Genomic DNA, 15,988 nt, shown 5'->3' with positions numbered 1-15,988 from the left:
TTTAAGTCTTCTCTTTCCTGAACTGAACTAACCTGCCTCTGCCTTTCATTGAACATCTCATGCTCCAGCACTGACTGCCTCTGTGGCCTCTGCTGGCCTTCTTCCTGTATGTCACTTGTGCTGGGGAGCCCAAGTTGGACCCAGCTCACCAATGGTCTTAGGAGTGCTCACCAGAGGGGCAGGATCTGTCCCCTCACCCTCCTGCTTGCACTCCTGCTAACACAGCAATGCTGACCGCCCTCACTGCAAGGGTGGGCTGCTGGCTCCTGGGCAGTTTGTTGTTCTACCAAGCGCCTTCCTACAGAGATGCTATGCCAACAGCATGTACCATCATAGGGAATTACCCCACTCCAGATGTGAGGCTCTGCTCTAGCTGTAGTTGAACTTCCTGAGGTTTTTGTCAGCCTATTTTCCAGCTTGTCAAAGCCTCTCTGAATAGTAGCCCACCCTCCAGTATGTAGTATGCTTCCCCAAGTCCCCAGACTTGTAGACAGTGTAGTCTTGTCTCTGTCCAGGCAATTAAAAAACTTCTAAGCAGGGCTGGCCCCAGTATTGATCCATGTTGGGTACCTTTCATAACCAGAGGGATGCCATTAGTAACCAGCAGTCAGGTGAAGGTTGTAATGGCTGATCACAGTCCTTCGAGCCTGGCATTCCAGACAGTGTTTCTGCCACCTTTATTATCCCATTATCCAGGCCACACCTCAGCACTTTGGTTTGAAGAATGTGATGGGAGGCACTAGCATGGTCTTGGACATGCAGTCAAGTTGTCCAACATCCCCTGCTCTCCACTTAGCACAGAGCCAGTCTTTTTATCCTTTCAGGGAAGTCAGGTTAGTCAGGTGTGCTTTGCCTTTGGTATATCCATTTTGTCTGGTCTCAGGCACCTTCTGTCCTTCCTGTACTTAGAAAAGGTGTCCAAGTTTTGCTCAGTAACCTTTCTGGGCAGAGGGCAAGGCAGCTGGCTAATAGCCAGGGTTACAGTGCTCTGTTATTGTACATATGGATGAAGTCTTGATTTGACATATTACCAAGATCAACATATGGATGAATGCAGCTGTTTCTGTATTAGAGCTCTGTTCAGTCTGAGCCAGAGGAGTTTGTATTATTGAATTGTTTCTGACCTCTGGTGCTGGTATGTCCCACTAATGGTTTTGTGCACTGAAGTTGTGTGTGAACTCCAGGGCAGGATTAAATCCTGAATGGGATTTGTGCGTAGTCATTTCATACACTTCCCACTGGAAGACAAACATTCAGCAGATAATCTGTTATTATTCTTGTGGCTGCCGAATTGTGTTGTATGAACTCCAGGCCTAACAGCTGCCAAAAGCAGCTTGCTCACAATGGATCAATAATGCTTTTAGAGGTATGCGTTGACTCAGAAAAGATGGTTGTCGCTTTTGGACGAATCATGAACATCATGAATATTTGTTTTCAGAAGCCAGAAGGTGTATTGCGTTTGTCTGAGAAAGACTGATTTTAAATGCATAGTTGACAGTTCTTCCAGAGGACATGGAGTGTCTTACTCTCTTTTAATGTTGTCATTCCTAGATAGGGGAGCTGAGGAGCCTGCACTGTGGGGGCTGAAGGTGGCATGCAAGTCTTCTCCTTTGTGTTGTGTAGCAGAGTGAGTGTGCTCAGGGAAGTTAGGAGCTGCCACTTGAATTGTTGTTAAGCCTCTGTGGTTGACTGGTGGCATTGAGTTGCTTAGAGAAAGCAACTGGTTCTCCTGCAAGGTACATTTGTACTGGTACATTTCTGATGGGGAGGGGGTTGGTTTCCAGTACAAACTGGACTCATAACCTGCACAGTTCATGGGGGGGGTATGAAACTGGTTTTAAATGTGCAAGGAAGATGCCAGGTATCAAATTCCAAAATGCAGTATGGTATCTTACTCATTGTCTAGAAGGAAATCCTGGAGTTGCCTGCCTCCAGTGTAGCAGAAATGAAGATTTTCTTAACAGCTGCTGTACAGCCATGAAATAAATGGCAGCATGATGAGAGTGGGCTGCTTTTGCTTGGAAGGAGTCGTGGTGGGCTGGCCTGCCGCTTCATGGAGCGTCCTGGCAGTCTGCACGAACACAGACCGTATGGGAATGTTGGATAAACACCAGATCTGAGAAGCTTGGGACCTCTGAGCTGGAATTTGGGGCCTCTGATGAAAAAATGCATGTGGGAGAGAGATGTTCATTGTTCTAGCTAGTGCCAGGCTCCCCTTTCAGGAGTGTGCTGTGTCAGCTGCCTGGAGGAGAGCAGGTCATCTCCTATCAAGAGTCTTTCCAACAGCTATTCTGTCTCCACCTTCTCTGGGAGAGTTTAATTGTACCATGAGTATTTCTTTAGTGGCAGTAATTGATTGAGCCCCGTTGCAGGTTTGTGCCCTTATGGCATTCCCCTGATTCAGTGAAACAATGTTTTTTGCATTTCCATCTTGCACTGATTTGAGGAACTTAAATTTTTCCACCTTCCCTCCTCCTCACTCTTTGTTTTTTCCTGGATTATTTTTAATCTGCATCAGCTACCCGATCTGGTTCACTGTGGGACTGTGTGAACAGCTGAATGGGCTCAGTGGGAGTTCTGGGAACAAGGGGATGGGGAAAGAAAGGAGAGGAAGGATGGAGGAAGAGCTACTGAAGCCAGCACTTTCACTAAGACAAGTGTCGGTTTATGCTTTTAGATGAAAAGCCTTTTATATGTTCTTGACTTGTAAGAGTTACCCTCTTGTTTGAGAGCGTTCTCAGCTACAAAATTATCACAGCTTTTGAGTCTGGTATGTTTAAGGTATATGGCATTAGGAGATGTGATCACAGGTCAGTCATGCACATACGTATTAGCTGCATCTAACATGTTTAAAGCAGATGAAAGGACCCCACAGTGCCTGGCACGGGCACCTAAGATTCCCAGCAGCGTTCTTCCAGTGCCCTGGAGACTGAAGCTCCACAACTTACTTGGTGGTGGTATTCTTGCTAACTAGATCAGACCTGCTGTCTGTGTTCCTGTGTGTGCTGCAGTCGTACTTCTCATTGCAGTGTAGCCAGCCCCAGAGTTTTTAAGAATGGCAAGATGACATCACCTCTCTGTTGCTACAGGGTGTTATTAATGTGTGGCTGAGGACCACGATTTGACCTGCCCCCATCATGTTACGTATCCCCTTTTGGCATCCAGACTCTCATGGCAGCACAGGGCTCTTGACATCCAAACTGCTGCCAGAGAACTGTGAGCAGATGGGTGCATTGGCCCTCTTGGCATCACAGTGATGTCAACAACAGCCTTCTCTGCTTTTCCTGATGAAGAACTGAGGTACAGACTTTCTAAGGAAGCTCACATGGAAGCATGTTGTTGAGTCCAGATCTGGAGCCTGTAATTCAGATTATTTAACTTCAGGGCATGTGTAAACCCTCTCCTGTCACCTTGCTTTGTTATCAGGGTGGATGTATTTTGGGTTGGAAGAGGGGGTACTGTGGGATAATTCTGCTTTGGTTGTGTTTGGTGGTGGTGGTTTTTTTTATTAGTAGTGCTATTTTTTCTTTGTTAACTTTCAGCTGAAGAGCGGTATTTGAAGGTAGCCTGAGCTGAGAGTGGGTTTAGTGGAGAGAGGTATTAAATAACCAGTAAAGGTAATAAAAATTAGAGTTTATTCTTGCAACTTACTGATACATTTATGTACTCATTTGCCCCAATAAATTTAGGACAACTTTTAGCTTATCATCTTTCAGCAACAGCCATGCAGTAGGTTTCTTAATCTTTTCCTTTCATTGTTTGTAGTTACGCAAGTTTATCTTCTTGTGTTTTACAGTTTTCCTTTCCTTCCCCCTCTCCTCTCTGTTGGACTGCTTCAGCATTCATTAGCCTTTAACGGGGAAATGCTGCATACTGGGGAGTGTGTTTTCAGCCAGTTCAGGTGTATTTGGGGGCTACACCTGTAACTATGGTATTGATGCACATTCTGTGGATTTGTAATAGCTCTCAAGCTGTTTGCAGCTGGCAAAATGGACAGACAGCACTAAACTTGCCTCTGCCAGTGGCAGGAAAATCAGGCCACCCCCCCCTCCTTGTCCCCAGCCAGGGTGGTGCTCACCTGCTGCCTTGTCTCACTTTCCTTGGCTGCCTCTTCAGAAGGTCTGCTGAGCAATGGGGACAGTTTTGTGCTGGGTTACTGAGTTTAAGCAGTTTCCTGTATCAGGGTGGCTGGTGGGAGGGCTGGGATGGGGGCACAGCCTGCACTGCGCGCAGGGGGGTGGCAGTGTTTTGGTGGGCCTGCACCCTGTTGGCAGCCTTCAGAGCCCAACCAGTCATCTTTGTGTGTTTTGCCTTTCAGTGGTGGTGAATAAAAGACACTTGATAAGAAATTGTGGAAAAGAGACTTTTAAACTCTTTAAGGATCTTCTTTTGTTTAACTAGTGAGATTTTTTGGGTGAATGTGAGAGATTGTCCTTTCACTAGTTGTTTTTCTGGCAACTTCTGATGTTTAAACATCCTAACTTTAAATAATTATAGAGTCTTAATCTCTCTTGAAAGTATGGATATGAACTGTTGGAGGTCACCTCCTAGTTCTGCACATCTTCTGGCAACAAGTCATCTGTAAAGTCAGTGTTATTTCTGCACCAGCAAGGAGTTCTTACACCATGTCTTACTGCTTTGCAAGATCATTATTTTTTAAATCCTCAAATAGGTAAGTTAACAAGCCTCCAGCTGCTTTTCCTGCATTTCCCATGGGGTTTAGATAACTGGAACTGTTAGGAAAGGTGCTCTTATAAGATATTACAGTTCTAGGTCTTTATTGTCTCGACCTTGCTGCTGTAGATATAATACACAAAGAGACCCTGCTTTGAGTGTTTCTTAGCGTCTGTTATGATTCCTCCTCTCCTCTGTACTTGTAAAACCAAATTTAGAAGGACCAGTGAAGAACCTCCGAAGCACCAGTGAAGCCTTCAGGCGGTGTGGCCCAGCCCAGAAAGAAGCATGCACATGTTCTCCTTTTCCAGTTCTTTGGCTGGATCATCTTTAGGAAGGAGAAGTATTCCTGAGGCAATTTTTACTTGACATTGATCAATGAAGTAAAGCGAAGAAGTTAGTTGGCAGCTTTAAAGTGAGTTTGCAAGTGAAAGCAGAAATGTAGGCTTCTCCAGTCTTTTACACGTGTGCTACTCGCAAGCTGTTTAGCCTTCCTAGCGCCTTGGATTTCACAGCTCTGGTGCTGTGCGGTGCCAGATCACCAATCCTGATCTGTGGCAAATGTGGCCCATGGTAGTGTTTCTGTTCAATTGCTCATGATGTGCTCTGGTTAATTTGGGGACTTCATGCCTTTATGCAAGGTGTAGGAGGACAGACGATACTTGACTAAGCATAAAGTTAGTGTGTTGTGAGCAGATGATGCCCGATTTAGCACAGAGCTTGTCCTTACAGAGTTAAGTTGTCAACATCTGAGCAGATTTGAACCAGCCAAGTGAGACTGTTTATGTGGATGTTTCTTTAGGTAGAGGTATAGATGCAAGGTGCGCCTGCTGGCAGGCACTGGTTACTGTCCTCACATTGTTTGCTTAGCTGGGCTTACACAGCTCAGTGTGATTGTGCAGTGAAGCACATCAGGGAAGTGGTTTGGTTTGGAGACAGTTTTTTGACTGGGGTGTGTTCCTAATCAGGTTTCCCACGTGTGTGCCTGCCTCCTCCATCCATGGAGAAGATGTCACAACTTGAGGGGGTGGTATGAGAGGGCGGGGGATGAATCAGCCTCACTGGCACTCTTGTTTGAAGAAACATCTGCAAAACTATGGCAGGAGTTTATCCTTCATCCATGTTTTACGTTGTGAAGTCATGATGGTTTTGACCTGGCACTGAAACCCCTAACTCTGGACTTAATATACTGCCCTACCATGGCCCGAGAAGTTAATTCACACTGACTAGGGAAGTGGAACATTGTACTTAAACCAGCCAGCCCAAAGGGAAAAAAACCAAACCAACTTTTTTGTTGTTCTTTAGTTTGTTTTACAATTCTTTGAGGTATTTGCAGGGAACATGAAGCTGGTTTCTTGTCATCTTCAATGTTGCCTAGATATCTTGTGGAAAAATAATGGTTTTCTTATCTGTCCTTAGCAATGAGAACTGCAATGGAACAGGCTGTTCTCTTGGCTGCTAGAGAAGACTGTTAGGGTGCAGTTTGAGAATATTCCTCCCCTATGTCTGCTCCCTCTCACTGCCGTGATTTAAGAAGTTCTCTTCTTACCAGTTTCTCTGTCTGCTCAAGTGTTTCTGTGTTTCTTCTGTAAATTAGACAATCCTGGTCTTCCCTTACAGCCCACCTTAGGGGAAAAGTTTTTAGTTTTTTTAAGAACTGTATGGACTGTTTCCATGGGCTGGTTCATGGTATTGTCTCACAAAGAGTTGTACTGGTGCAGCTGAAATTACGTACAATTACAACTCTGCTATGGCACAAAATGTTTGTATAGCTACATTCTTGGGAGTTGAAGTGGCAGGAGAAGAGCTGTGTGTTGAGAGGTCTTTGAATTATGCTTAGGTAGCCCATGTAAAGCAGAGAATAAAAAATGGTTCTCCAGAAATATTTCTTGTATCCTTGTCCTAAAGGAAGCTTGAGGGAGGTGACTTAGTGAACCTAAAGGGTCAGAGCCACATACAAATGTGCCTCAGTTACAGCTGATGTATTGGGAGTGGATTAATTGAAATGGGTTTTCTTGTACTGCGATATAATTGATTTCTAGCAGTAGAATTGCTTCTTTTTCCTCGGGGTAGTACTTTGGAAGCTTAATTTTGTTTCCAGGATTCTCACAAATTCTCTTTTCAAGTCTTGTTTGTACACAGTCTCCCTACCTTTCCCTTAAGCTGGCACTACTAATAGCAGTTACTTCAGTGTGGCATAATTCTTGTCTAAGAAGAGTGACCCATGAAGTACAGCTGACACCCATCACCTCTTCTTCACAAGAACTGGCAGGTTACTGTTCTTCAGTTTTTTCCCCAGATCTTCTGCAACTGAAAACAGCTAACAGGAACAGAAATAAGGATCTTGAATTTGTCTAAAATTTGTGTTTTCTTCCATGGGGTGGTTCTTTCCCTTCTCTTCCAACTCCTTTGTAATTTTACACTCTGACTGGGAAAGATACCGTATGTATGAACGCAGTGTCTTGTCCAGAGCTGAGATCTTGACTCCCTGGATTGTTGCTGCTAGCCTTAATACCTGCCTTCTTCCCCAGCATACATAGGAACATATTTGATCATAATTAATCAGATAATCGAGTTAATCGAGCCCAAGACCTGCCTTGAACAAAACTGACAAAAGAGGTGTTGGGAGGTTCATAAGAAAGCAAGCTCTTTTGATAATCCCCCCCAAACACTGTGGCATCTCCAGTGATTTGCTTTAAAACCTAGTCTGTTAATTGTTTCTGAAGTGGGAACCATTTCATATCTCTAATTGTCTGTCTTACTGTCTCACTTTCTCTTGTAGTTATGGTATCTATGTTTTTAAGATAGGGAACAGTGATCGGAACTTAATTATCTTTGAGACTTCTGTCCCTCTGTGAAATGTTTTAAACAAAGGGTTCAGGCGTTAATAGGGAAGAACTAGTGGATGGATAATGGAGTTGCTTAAACCTTGTTTCATTAAGAATCAGGAAGAAAAATTATATGAGGTAGCTGGGCAGGAATTTTTCTTCCCCCTTTGACATGACAGAAAACAAAGAGCAGAAGACCGTTGGGAAGTTCCAAATCACTTAATGTTTCGGTTTTTAAACTGGATCAAGCAGCTCTTAAGTTGTCCAAGCAAATTACATGTCATTAACTTAGATGGGGGGTTTTTTGCTCCAGAAGGGTAAAAATATTTCTTAGCTTGAGTAGAGTTCTGTGTGGTAGACCTTTGAGGTTTTGTTTGTAACCATTACAGGTTCTTCATAGATTTGGTGTGGCATTTTTGTTTTGTTGTTTTGGTAGATTTTGTAGTATCTCTTCCTACATGAGTAGAGCTTATACTGATGGAAGTTTATATCAGCATTTTTGTAGCTCTGTGCATAGTCTGTAGTCCTGTTAATGTGGACCTTGCTGTGAGTTGCTTCTACTTCAGGGCTGTGGTTTGGGGAATATTTAACCTAGAATTTTGGAGGCAAGTCAGAAAATTGTATGTAGTTTTCATTTCAAAACAGCCAGGTTACTTTGGCTGCCCCTTTTTAGGTACAAGTTCTATACATTTGCAAGAAAATAAAATCTGAACATTTTGTTTACCATATGAACATGTAGATAATCCTTGATCAAGAAAAAAAGAGCTTGAATTAACTGAGGTACCTCAACCTGCCTTCACAAAATTTTAATGATGGTTTGCTGTTAACTGCATGGAGATTTTTGCAGGAGACAGTGCTTGCTTTTGCCATGTCCCTCACTAAGTGCCTATAGGTATTGCAGATGCTGTGTGCTTGGCCTGTTGTTCATTTCCACTCTTTTTTTAAGGAGCTGAGTGGCGGTAGGGATGTGTTGCCCATAGCACAGCAAGCTGAGGACAGGCAGCGTGTATCCTGTCTGTACAGTAGCCACAGATACTGCTGTCTAGTAAATCCAAGTTGGAACTTGTGCTGACAGTATGTTTTTAATACCTTTGATCTGTGAAATTGTAAATATGTGGTTCATGTATACCACCAGGTGTATTGGACCTCATAGCAACAGAAACAACTGTTTCAGTTTTGCATTTCTGTTAATGAAAATACTGTGCTGGTAAGGCGTGCTTTCTTGAAACTCTATCTGTTCTGTAGCTAAACATTTCATCAGGTGACATCTGCTGTGGGTGGTGGTGTGCTTTGCACAGCCAGAAGGCAGTGGGACCTGGGTCTGCCAGGTGAGAGTGCTTGACTTGTCGGCTGAAAGCAGTGTAACCCCTCCATCTTCCTTTTACACAAGAACATAGATCAGGAGGGATTGTATTATCCAAAATGTAAAGTGATTGACAGATTTAGGACCCAAGCTACTGAATAATTTGAAAACTGGAGCTTACTGCAAGAAACTGGCCCAGCATTGAATTGGAAAGCCAGAGTATGAGGAGGCATGTATTTCCTGTAAGAGAAGTCATAAAGTAGGCAGGTCATCTTAAGTTTATGCACTCTCTTGATTCTCATCTTTAATTCAGGGCTGCAGCTTTGTGGTTTGGGCCGGGGAAATACTTGCAACTGTGAAGTTGCTTCTTTATCACGTCTGGAAATGCACATTCTGCCCAGCAGTGGTAGTGAGCGTGGGAAGGGGAAGGCTTCAACCTTCCTTGTGTCCCAGGTACATTTGTAGGCTTAGCATTAGTATGTACTGCATAGGACTTTCTGAAGGTAAGGTGGGCAGTATTCAGCATGGCCGGTCCTCAGCACTTGTAGCTTGAAAGGCAGATGTAAGTTGGGAAGGCTAAAAATACTTTTGGGCATTTTTGCAGCTTGATCGCCTAAAAGCCCATAAGGTTATTAGGTAGCTCAGATGTGTCTAATCTCCTAAACATATGACCTCTAGACAGTGTGTGTTCTTTCTTTTGCAGTACCCCCTCCTGATTTTCTTTTCCATGGACTGATGTAGACTTAATCAACAGCTTGACGAGGGCAGAGGCGGAAGCTTTTTTGCAGTGATTTCTTAAAGAGATATGAGAGCAAACAGAAAGTTTGTTTACTGCTAATTGAGAACAGTTGTTTTACTGTCTTTTGTGGAAAATTTCTGTAGGTTGTCATTCTGTTGCAAGTATGCTCCTTTGTGTGTGTTCCAGCAGTTCAGTACCTGTGTAATACAACATCACTTTCTAGTAAGTTATGCATTTTTCTTAGCTTCAGGAAAAAATATTGTGAGATATAAGGGGTTTTGGGGTAGATTTATGCATGGAGGTACTTCTACTCTATAGTAGTGTAGGCAAAAGGAAGAAAAACATCTTGAGTTTTAGTCAGAAGGTTGTGATGTGTGTGATGATCCCTACTATCTTATGGTATTGCCACGATCTTCAGTCATTGTTTTAGCCTTATCACAGATAATTCTGTAGTGTGCATGAGTGATGCTGTTAATTACAGTGATGTGGATGCATGGCTGATTAGGTCAGGGACTGTGAGTTTAAGCTGCCAGCTGTTGTGAAGGTATAGGATTGAATTGCCAGCCTGAGCCAACCTTTGTTCAGGCAGTTTGGTGGTAAGGGATGAGCTTTGTGTGGTTTATGTTGGTTGTGGTTTGTACAGACACACAGTGTGCTTGTGGCCTGCGGAGTGGATAGGTTAGTCCTTTTCTTCAATTGTGTAAGTAGGAAAGCAAATAAATTAGCAAGGATTGCCAGTTGAAGGGTCTGACTTGCTTTGCTTGTTACGAGGCTCTACTTTCTGTCCCTAGACCTTATATTTCATTTTAGTGTACTCTTTCCTTCCTGTTCTGTGGCAGAAGCTGAGATGGATTTCTTCCTGTTGTTTAGAGGTCTGTTAATTTTGTCTCTTTCCCTATCCTCTGTTTTAACCTAGGGCACAAAGACTAGGGCACTTGTGTGCATACAGAATGTCCCCCATTGTTAACTAGATTGCTGGGACATTGTAGAGGGTTTCTCTTACCCAGTGCATCTGCATGTGTAGGCAGTTGTAGCCACTGTCCTGAAAGCAAAAGTAATAGTATTAGCTGGATAGGCAGTATGAGAAGGATGCGCTTCCATGGTATGGAGAGGAAGCTGGAGATGAAGGGGAACTGCAGCTCTTGGGGAAAGGAGGTATTTTGGAGTGTAGGGGTCGGTGGAGCATGGTTTAGGCATCCTTTAAACCTGGTGTGCAGGAAACCAACCTTCATGGTTTTTGTTTCTTGTGGAATAATTTTAGGAGTGCTCTTTCCTGCTAAGGCATCATTTTGGAAAGTGGTTTGTTGAACTTGAAATTTCCTTGTTACATGTGTGGAACAGTGAGTAATTCAAGCATTTCTCTGTGCAGGGTAGCATTTTAATTTTAGTTAAAGTATTTAAAATCTCTATGAAAAATGCAAATTACTCCCCTCTGATCTGCTTGCATTCTGGTTTATGTGATTTGCAGGGCACTCTGCATTGCTTGCAGAGAGGAAGAAACCCTTTTCCAGGTAATTTGAGTAATGGGAAATAGGTCATCATTAGTTGCATAGCTACTGGTGATACGCTTAACATAGTTGTGGCATTAGTCTAAAACGTGGTTGAGATGTATTAGGCTGTGCATTTGTGACATGATGAAGTCATCAGGCATTGGTCTGAGTATGCACCTCCACACTGTCATGTGTCAGCTCTTGAAGCATCCCGTGGGACAGCTTCGGTTCTGCAGTGAGCAGTTGGCTGTTTTGTGTGAGCTTTGTTTGCAGTTGCTGATCACAGAATGCAGGTTAGGGGATGTTCCTCTGCTGAGCAAAACAAATGTTTTGGGGGGGTTTATTATTCAAAACTGTTGGATGCCACTGTGAGCTGTTCTTTGGAAACCATTCGTCTGTGCTAAGCTTTCTTTAAATCCATGCCAGATTCTACAATCAATAAGTGTTACATGAAAAATGGATTTTATGTTCACTTGGGGTAGAAAATGTGTCTGTGAGAATATATGCACATATATGCATGCAAAAAAAGCTCTCAGTCACCTGAAATCCATAGAATTAACAAGATTGTATTTTCAAGGAAGAGATTGACATTTCCTTTTAATTTTTAGTCACAGTGTTCACAAATGTAAGATTTTTGCATCAGTCTCATCTGAACTACCTGAGGTGAGGGTTAGCAGGTTGTCTTGGGAGTAATGAGAGGGCTGGAGGGAAAGAACTCATCCTTTCTTCAGGTGGTGGAGCCTTGAGAAGTGGCCAGTGAGCATGGAGGTACCTCAAAGCTTCCACATCCTCCACTGCAGTGCCCTTGTTGTGTCATGGATGGTTCTGTTGTGGGGGAAAAAAGATTTCCCTTTACTCGGCTGATCTGTAAATTGCTTAATGCCTGTCGTTGTTTCAGTCAGCAGTTGCTGCTGGTGCTGCATGGTATCTGTTTGGTTTTGAGACTTCTGGTAGAGTTGGTCATAGTAATGTTGAACCCGTTGTTTTCCATTTGGTGCTTGGGAGTGGAATTTTATGGTCTGGTTACTTGTTTTTTTTAACCATTTCCGGTAACTCTGTTTTCTACAAACTGGATGTCCAATCTGAATTCCTTAGATGAGACCATTTTCCAGTCTAAGGCCTGCAGGGAAGTGACATTTAGAAAGACCCAACTCTGGGAGCTGGGAGGGAAGTTTTGGAGTTGCTCCCATGCATGTTAGTGTGCGTGAAGATAACTGATGATCAGTCTGAGAAATGTGGAGTGCTGAATGCACAAAAATTATATATAAAAAATAGGGTTTTATGCTTTATTAGCCCTGGTTACAGTATGCATGGTTAGATGACTCCAGGTGTGCACTGTGTGAGGATTGGCATCACAAACAGCCTTGTCACTCACAACTTCAAGGCCATGTTGAGACTTCACTGCAAGGTGTCCTTGCAACTTGTGGCACATGACACAGGTTTTGGGAAGACAAGAGCTTTGAAACTTTTTTTATTGCTCTTGGGATTGTATCCCCAGGGATTCTCAACTGGTGACCGTCTCCCAAGGCATGCCAGCCCTGGTGAGGAAACATGAAGACACTTTGTTGAGTTGTTGGCAGGTCGTGCAGGCTGCAGTTCCTGCTATGTCACTCGGCCAGCGGTCCCAGTTGTGCTCCTGTGTCTCACATAGCGGGTAGCTTGGCATGTTAACTCCAGGGACACATAGATAACAGGAGATAAAGCAGTAGTCTCAGAAGATCGGTGTCAGGAGCTTGAGCAGCTCGACCTGAGGAATTTGAAGGGCTGCTGCAGGACGAGAAGGGTGAATGCTCTGATACCTCCCTGGACACCCTGAGGATAAGAGAGGAATGGTTAACTCATGGTGCAGCTCTTCAGGAGCAGCTGTGTCCTCCTTCCTCTGAGCTGGGGAGATAGCAAGAATATCTCTTAATATTGATTACCTTTTTAACAAGCATTTTGAGGAGATTTGTGCCAACAGTGTCAGTAGTTGTCTCTGTTTACATAAGGCCAGTGCTGCTTAAAACCCATTCATTATTGGAGCTTCATGCTAATGTCTTCATTGCAGAAGATTATCTGAGTCATGCCCAGGGGCTGTGGGTCTTTCCACTACATTTTGACTCCAAACAATAATGGGCTGGGAAATCTGAAAGGAAATAGTCTTGAATTTCATAGTCTTGAAGGAATCCTTGTTAGATCTGTATGCAAGGTCAGCACCCAAGGGTGTGTGGCTGCAGCAGGGAGGTGAATTCAGCCCTCCTTTTTTGCCTCACCTAAGGCTTAGGGTTTGGCTTCTGGAGTAAGTGTAAAAGACTAGGAAGTAGAGAGAGAGATAAAGGAGAAAGAAAGAATGAAACTGTTTGTACTCTAAGTAAATGGACAGTATGTGTAAAATATGTAATATGTGTTGGAGTGGAAAGGGAAAGATCACATGTATTGCTGGTGAGAAGCGGTTGGATTTTGATAAGAAGAGGAAGCAAGTAAAGACAACAGTGTGATCGAAGTGGAAACAGTCTTATCAGAGAGAGAATGAAGATCACATTATTTACTTTCAAGGCTGATGGTAGAGCATCTAATTTTTTTCCCCCTGAAAGTGAGTTTATTGCCTTCAGATTGTACTAATAAATGTTTCTTATACTGGTGTGGGGGTTTTATTTCCTTTCTTAAAATCCTGGATTTGGTAGAAACATTCGAAATACTGGTTGTGCCAAGAAATGAATTTGCTGTGATGTCTCTAACAGGTATGCATGGGAGGTTTTGATTCAATTCTTTTAGCAGTTCATATTTTAAAGAGCTTTTTTTTCTTTTTGTCAGATTATGTCTACTTTGAGAATTCTTCAAGTAACCCATATTTGATACGAAGAATAGAAGAGCTCAATAAGGTAAACAGGTTTTTCCATCAAGTCTTTGAAGTTAATTGAATTTATGATCTGTTTGATTTGATTAAAATCAAAACAATTCTTTAGCAGTTCTCTGGTAATTAGAAGCTTAAAAATGCTTTTGTTCTAATAGTTTTCTGGAATGCTTTGAGACCTGCTGAATTGTTCACCTTTGGTATGAAAGGACTGCATGTCAGTGGTAGGTCATTCTCAAGGTAGTTATGCCCACCTGTAGGGCGGGAGATTTCTGCAGTTCTTCAATCCTGTGCCAGGATCATGTGATATGAAGATAATAGTTTGCCTAGAGGATGGAGAGTTTTGTAATTTGATCTTTCTTGGGGGGGCTTTTTCAACAGGAAGGTTGGGAGCTATTATCTGCTTCCTCAGATTTTGTCTTTGCTGGTTGTCTTTGGGCCAGTGTATCATTTCATCTGCCAAATTTCCTTTTTATTGTATCTAAAAGGGAAGCATGGTAGCTTGTGTGTGGGAAGCCAGCTGAAGTCCTCGATGCTGAAATTTTACCGGTATAAGGGGTAGGGGAGAGTGTTCTGAAGTTGTTAGCGGTATTCTAAACATGCTACTTTCTTGGGTTTAGTACCAGTGTGTCCACTGCAGTGTCTCTGTGCCCCCAAAGGAATATGACTTTTCTGGTTTGGATTTAAATTTAAATTAACTGACTAAAATTAGATCTTTTTCTTCAGCCACCAGTGATGGAAAACCAGGTCTTTCTAAACCAGCTATTTGGAAGAGAAAAGGCATCAATATAATGACGAAGAAAGAATGTGAAGGCTAGGATATCCTTGTAGCCCCTGCTTTTTATGGGAGGTCTTTTGCAGAAATACTTTTGTCTCTCCTCCATTAATGAAGCAAGATCAAGTTCTTAAAATGTTCCCAGTGGTGGATCCATAGCCATGAGGCTATCGGTAGCTGTATTCCACCAATTGGGTGCTGACCACTTTTTAGGAAAGAGTTCTTTTCTGCTGCTCTTCCCTTTTCATTCTTCCCCCCTTTGAAAAAAAAAAGAACTTTCAGCCTGGGTCTCTCATCTCGGTGGAACTCTTGCTTGAGCTGTAGTTTCCCTGATTCATACTTTGAAGTCAGTCTTTCAGGTTGAAGTGAATTGTGAATCTTGAGTTGCCTTTTTGTGTTTTTTCACCAAGTGTAAATGAAGTTCGGGCAACTAAATGAAATACAGAATTCTACAATGTAGGTATCTGTGTTTTAGCAAGATGGCTCCTGCCTTTCTGTTTTAGCTCCTCAAAATTCAAAACTTCCAAATTACTTAACAGAAAAGGCTAGAAGTTTCTCAGGCTCTGTAGCAAAAACTGTTAGACTGCAAGGACAATTATTTGTGTCAATTGTTGGGGTGTTTGTTTTTTTGTTGAGGTTTGTTGTTTGTTTGGGATTTTTTTCTCCCTTTCCTTCCTTTGTGCTAGGAAAACCAATAGTATAAAAGATGAAACATTTCCTCCATTCACATCTTAGCCACAAGCTTCTAATTTCTGAAGCTGAGCACTGTCATGGTGGTTTCAAGGCCTCTTCAGTAGTAGGATACAACTCCTTGAAGTTACATTGTAATTATTTGCTGATTTACTTTACAGGCAGTAGATTGGCTGTTACACCCAGTAGGTGCATTTTCCCCAGAGTTTGCATAAATGCACTTTCACAATTTGGCAGGTGCCATCTTACAACTGATTTATGATCACGTTTTAAGAAAAAAATCCCAAACTTTGAAAAATTCAGACCTTTTTGTGTGTTGTCAGTGGTTTACAGTTTATTTCCTGGTGCAGCTTCCTTGGTTCTCCTTTTTGAATGTTTTTTTTGTGTTGGTCATTGTTTAGCTCACCAGTGCTGTCAGGGAAAGAAAACCTTTTGTGAAAGTAATAATGGCTGGGTTCTTTTGCTTTCCTACTGTCCAACAGAGTTTGGAGAACAGCCTGAATGTGAATTCTGTTGTTATGTTTCACAGCTTTTTTAATTAGGATTTTAAAAATGCTTTTGAGTTCTATGTAATGCAGGCATTACCTGAAAAGTACCGAAGGGGCATGTAAATATGTTGTAACTGCAGGTAAGTGGTATTTCTTGCCCCTTGAAAC

General features: G+C 42.6%; 1 protein-coding gene across 3 annotated transcripts in view; it reads left to right on the top strand.

Annotated features, from left to right (window-relative positions):
• The window catches only part of MTA1 (metastasis associated 1), an 83,237-nt gene that overhangs the window by 1,988 nt on the left and 65,261 nt on the right, over nucleotides 1-15,988 (top strand). For all 3 annotated transcript variants that reach the window (XM_034063515.1, XM_034063514.1, XM_034063513.1), the window contains exon 2: nucleotides 13,828-13,895. In XM_034063515.1, the coding sequence (XP_033919406.1) occupies nucleotides 13,828-13,895 (68 nt within the window). The remainder of the gene's footprint in view (nucleotides 1-13,827; nucleotides 13,896-15,988) is intronic.

The sequence above is a fragment of the Melopsittacus undulatus genome, chromosome 6 (genome assembly GCF_012275295.1).
Source record: "Melopsittacus undulatus isolate bMelUnd1 chromosome 6, bMelUnd1.mat.Z, whole genome shotgun sequence".
NCBI classification, from domain to species: Eukaryota; Metazoa; Chordata; class Aves; order Psittaciformes; family Psittaculidae; genus Melopsittacus; species Melopsittacus undulatus.
The sequence above is the reverse complement of the archived record's forward strand: the minus strand, read 5'-3'. Positions and strand labels throughout refer to the sequence as shown.